We start from the raw sequence: 4,697 nt of genomic DNA, 5'->3' as shown, positions 1-4,697 counted from the left end.
GTAAAAACAAAAGCTAATCTTAGGCCATTTCTGCTGTTTTCAACCTCTAGTGTCCTACAAGATTAGCGAATCTCACCTACCCCTTGGCACACGGCTTAAAATAATTCCCTCACAAATTTCACATTATACGATATTTTTTCCTTTTCCTTTTATTCTATATTAATGTCTTCATTCTCGTCTCCTTTTCATTGGTGCCATTTATTTTTCCTTTACTTTGATTATTTTTACCTTTTTTTTAAGCTTTTGCTGCTCATCTCTCGCTTACTCTGTCTTTATCGGACGCTACACTTAATGCTTAAACCTTGTCTCGTCTTTATCTTATTCGCTCATTTTTACACTGAATATGCTATTTGGTCTTTTGGTATGAGAAAACATCGCCAAATGAGTTAAGCAGTGAGACCATGACCGAATATATCACCTGATACCACACGCTTACTCACTCACTCACTCACTCATTCACTCGCTCCTGGAAACGTATGTCATCAACTGTTCTCTTTACATGACATCGTGGGCGTTGAAAAACCGTAGGCTTGAGACACCTTGCTGAACATAAGAATTGTATATCTCTTCCAGTTTTCAGTTCATAATGCCTGTTAACCGACAAGTCTTTTCAGCTACATCTGAAGAGAAGACGTCCCAGTCAACGGCAAAGAAGGGCGAAGATTTAACGGAGTACGGAGACTACGTGCGCGGTTCAGACGCTGCCAACTATAATCAATGGTGTAGGAAGGATAATCCTCGTGACTGCCTTGAAACTTACGGTCAGTGAGGTTTTGGGGTGTTGTTATCTTCTTGTTGAAGGATTGACATTGTTGGTACATTACCGAGGACTGAATATCATTGGCTTTATCTAGTCTGTACCTTCCGAAAATCCATGACATTTCTGAGTCAGAGTTTTAGGAAGGACTTGATGTACGTTGATTCACCAAAGAATGGCCACTTGATTTGCATGGTTGATCACTTCCATTTCTCAAACCGAAAATGATAATTTTGAGTCAAGTACATCAAACCACCACAGATAGAAATAATGACATTAAACACTAAAGCAACAACTCATTCGTCCAAGACGCAGTATCAAATTGCTAAATCACTAGAACTTCATTCTTCTCACGTCCCAGGTTTGGCAAACATGGACCGTTTTGACTTCGAAGGTCTGCTGATGACGAGCAAACAAGACGACCTTAGAGACGTGAGGGAAGCCTTCACACCCAGTGTCCCCGAGATGAAAAAAATGGGCGCGAAACCTCAGGAATTCATCACCAGTTGCAGTTATGACCGCACCACTTGCTCCTTCAGGTGGGAGAACCAGGTTGAAGTTAGTGTAGCTGAAGTGTTGCGCGTTTTCTGTAATAATAATTATAATAATAAAAGGAGGAAAGGACCCACTAATGAAACGCTTGTTTCCATTATCTGTCTTTTATATACACATTTCTGCATAATACTATTTACACACTGTGAACAATGGAAACTAAAATCACACGAATCAGTTTTTTCTCTTATTATCAACTGGAATAGATTGTCGAAATTGTACCTATAATAATAATATCTATAATAGCAGTACAACCAGAAATCATTATAGCTACACAACCACTTTGTTCTATCAATGCATTATATACTTCAAAATTAATGTAAGCAACCACACGTAGAAACTAAAAGCTTATTTTCATTTCTCCGTCAACCAGAGACTTCTACCAGTGGCAGAGTGATACGTATGGAAACTGCTACACCTTCAACTCGCCCAACTTCTACGATAACGTCAATGGAACCCTCGTAAAACGGCCTCTGCTTTTGACTTCTAAATCTGGTTACCAGGTAAAGTTTCCTCTGTGGTTTTAAGCCTTGCTTTCGTTAGCAGGAAGCTGGAATGCTATCGTGTTTTTATCAGTGACAATGACAACTCTCTTGATGGGTTTATACTAAAGATCCGAGAGGAAATACGGTCTTGATGACCTTACAGAATAAGATCTGAGAGGGAAACACGATCTTGATGACCTTATACGATAGAGTCGAGACAAAATACGATCTTGATGACGTATAAAAATGAGTATAAAAACGATCTGAGACTAAAATATGACCTTCAAGACCTTATTAAAAAAGATATGAGAGTAAATACGGTCTTGGTGACCATATGAGAAAGATCTGAGACAGAATACGACCTTAATGACCTTAGGATATCTTGTAGGAAAAGATCTTGGAAGAAATACGAGTGATTTCATTGGAAGTTATAAATTCACTAATACATACCTACCACTAAAAGAAGAACAATCACATTCCTTAATTAAAGAAGATGATTCAGTTTCATACCCTCTGATAATGAAGACATTATCAGAAAGGATTTCAAATATATTCTTTTAACACTGTATCAAGGAAAAGGGATCTTATTTGATCCTCAAGGAAAGAATCTTTTTTTATTCCTGAAAATATACCTAATCAAATACAACAGGACAAAGATACATAGGCAGCATGATTAACAACTTAAACAACTTCTTCAAATGACTGCATAACATTCTTTGCATATTCCATGAGACTGTCCTGTTTCCAGAATGGACTCCGTCTCACTTTGGACCTTGATACTAAGAACTACGTGTCCCTTCTCTCACCCGATATGGGCGTCCGCGTGGTCGTTCACGCGCCCTCGATCACGCCCATTCCCGAAGAAGAAGGGTTTTCGTCACCTCCCGGATTCGTGACGTCCATTGGGATCCGGATGGTATGAAATCCCGGAATCCTCAGTATCTAATAGATCTTCTCTATTGTTGTGATGCACTCATCATCCACGTCTTTTAATTATGTTTTGCCTGATTGAATGCAATATTATGGTTGCCCAAATGAAAAGGGTTAAAATTTGAATAAACAGAAATAAAAGATTTGGATGGGGTTAATGGCAACCCACAGTCGAGTAACTAACTGGTATATTATTCATCAGAAACACAGTGGTTTATGGTTTGCTATATATCTGTCTATATATATGCATATATATATATATATATATATATATATATATATATATATATATATATATATATATGTATATATATATATATATATATATATATATATATATATATATATATATATATATAAATGTCTATGATCCCTTAACGGTGTTACCTTAATACTTCCTTAATATTCCCTTAATACCTATCAGATCATATGCGCGTGTTACCACATTTCAACAAACATTGCATGGCTGTACGTGCCCTTAATCCTTTGCAGAAAAACATCAACCGAGTGGGCCAGCCTCACGGTAACTGTCATGCAAAGAACTGGGAAAAGTTTTACAGAGATTATTCACAAAAGGTAATAAAGTTGCAATTATCTTTGTATTTTGATGATTTACTCACATTTTCTTATTGATTTGTTTGCTAATTTATCTGTTTATCTGATATCTGATCTTCTCTTGATCTATTTCCCATTACTCCTGTTACTTCTTACGAATAAACACCATATTCTTTGGAAGCTTGAATTTCAAGTCAATCGCCCCTGTGGTCTTGTTCCATATGAATAAGGTTCATCTCATGAATAATAATAATAATAATAATAATAATAATAATAATAATAATAATAATAATAATAATAATAATAATAATAATAATAATAATAATTTGTTAAAAAGGATGGCAGCATCAGTGGAATTGATTTTATATATGGTCTTTTCAATTCTTCCTATATTCTCTTCTCATCAGGGCTGATATTTGCTAATAGCTGGCCGATGTTCATACTCTGGTTCTTAAGGAAATGTCTTATAAAAATAAAAATTAATGATAAGATAACTAAAAGTGGCGTATGGTCTCCGTAGAGTTTACAAATCTAAGGGCGTAACGGAATTCCAACGTTTCAAACCGTATCTTCGGTTCACTTTCCAGGAAGGGTGAGCTTGAACTGATTGGAATGGGGTCGTTCGGCGGTATTTATTGTGTCCCGGGTGCTCTGTCTGGTGAGAGCTGTGTTTAATAATAATAATAATAATAATAATAATAATAATAATAATAATAATAATAATAATAATAATATGATTATTTTCAACGTTATTATCTTTTCCTTATCTATTTGGTCATGAAAGTTCATCTAATCATACGTATTATAATTATGCTAATTTTCTTAAAGAAATCAATTTTCTTGCATTTCTTTAGGCTCTTGTATTCCTCAGATCTGTAGAATGGCAGCTCAAACATATTTATTAATATATTAATCTAGAAAAGAGGTTTTCGTACCCCAAGAAAAAGTAAACACGATTGTTTGCAGTAATTGATATAATAAAGTGCATTCTTTGTGCTAAAAGACATTTATCACTGCGTATAATTCTTTTTCGACTGTGGCACATAAATATACGACTCTTTTTGGCACAATATCATTAATCTTAAAGTAGTATCATAAACATTACTGTTTGACTTGCCATTATGTTTTAGTTGTTCCAGTTATCAAAGTTCTTAGGACACATGCGTTTTAAAAGCAATAACTAAGATGTTATATGCTTTGGTCCAGTTAAGTAGACACACACACACACACACGCGCACACATACACACACACACACACACATAATATATATATATATATATATATATATATATATATATATATATATATAGTACGTATATGTATATATACATATTTATGCTTAGAGCTTAAGGAAAGTTAATGGTCTTTTAAATTGATATTCAGGTTAAACATAATAAGGTTTCGATTCCTAAATTTA

At 34.8% G+C, this 4,697-nt stretch overlaps 1 protein-coding gene across 1 annotated transcript; it reads left to right on the top strand.

Annotated features, from left to right (window-relative positions):
- The first annotated feature begins 586 nt into the window (after positions 1 to 586).
- On the top strand, positions 587 to 2,021 carry LOC135217085 (amiloride-sensitive sodium channel subunit gamma-2-like). Its single transcript, XM_064252771.1, has 3 exons — positions 587 to 761; positions 1,119 to 1,296; positions 1,683 to 2,021. Exons 1-3 carry the CDS (start codon positions 587 to 589, stop codon positions 1,834 to 1,836), a joined length of 507 nt encoding a protein of 168 aa, XP_064108841.1. The 3' UTR covers positions 1,837 to 2,021.
- Positions 2,022 to 4,697: the final 2,676 nt, after the last annotated feature.

The sequence above is a fragment of the Macrobrachium nipponense genome, chromosome 7 (assembly GCF_015104395.2).
Source record: "Macrobrachium nipponense isolate FS-2020 chromosome 7, ASM1510439v2, whole genome shotgun sequence".
Taxonomy (NCBI): Eukaryota; Metazoa; Arthropoda; class Malacostraca; order Decapoda; family Palaemonidae; genus Macrobrachium; species Macrobrachium nipponense.
The sequence above is the reverse complement of the archived record's forward strand: the minus strand, read 5'-3'. Positions and strand labels throughout refer to the sequence as shown.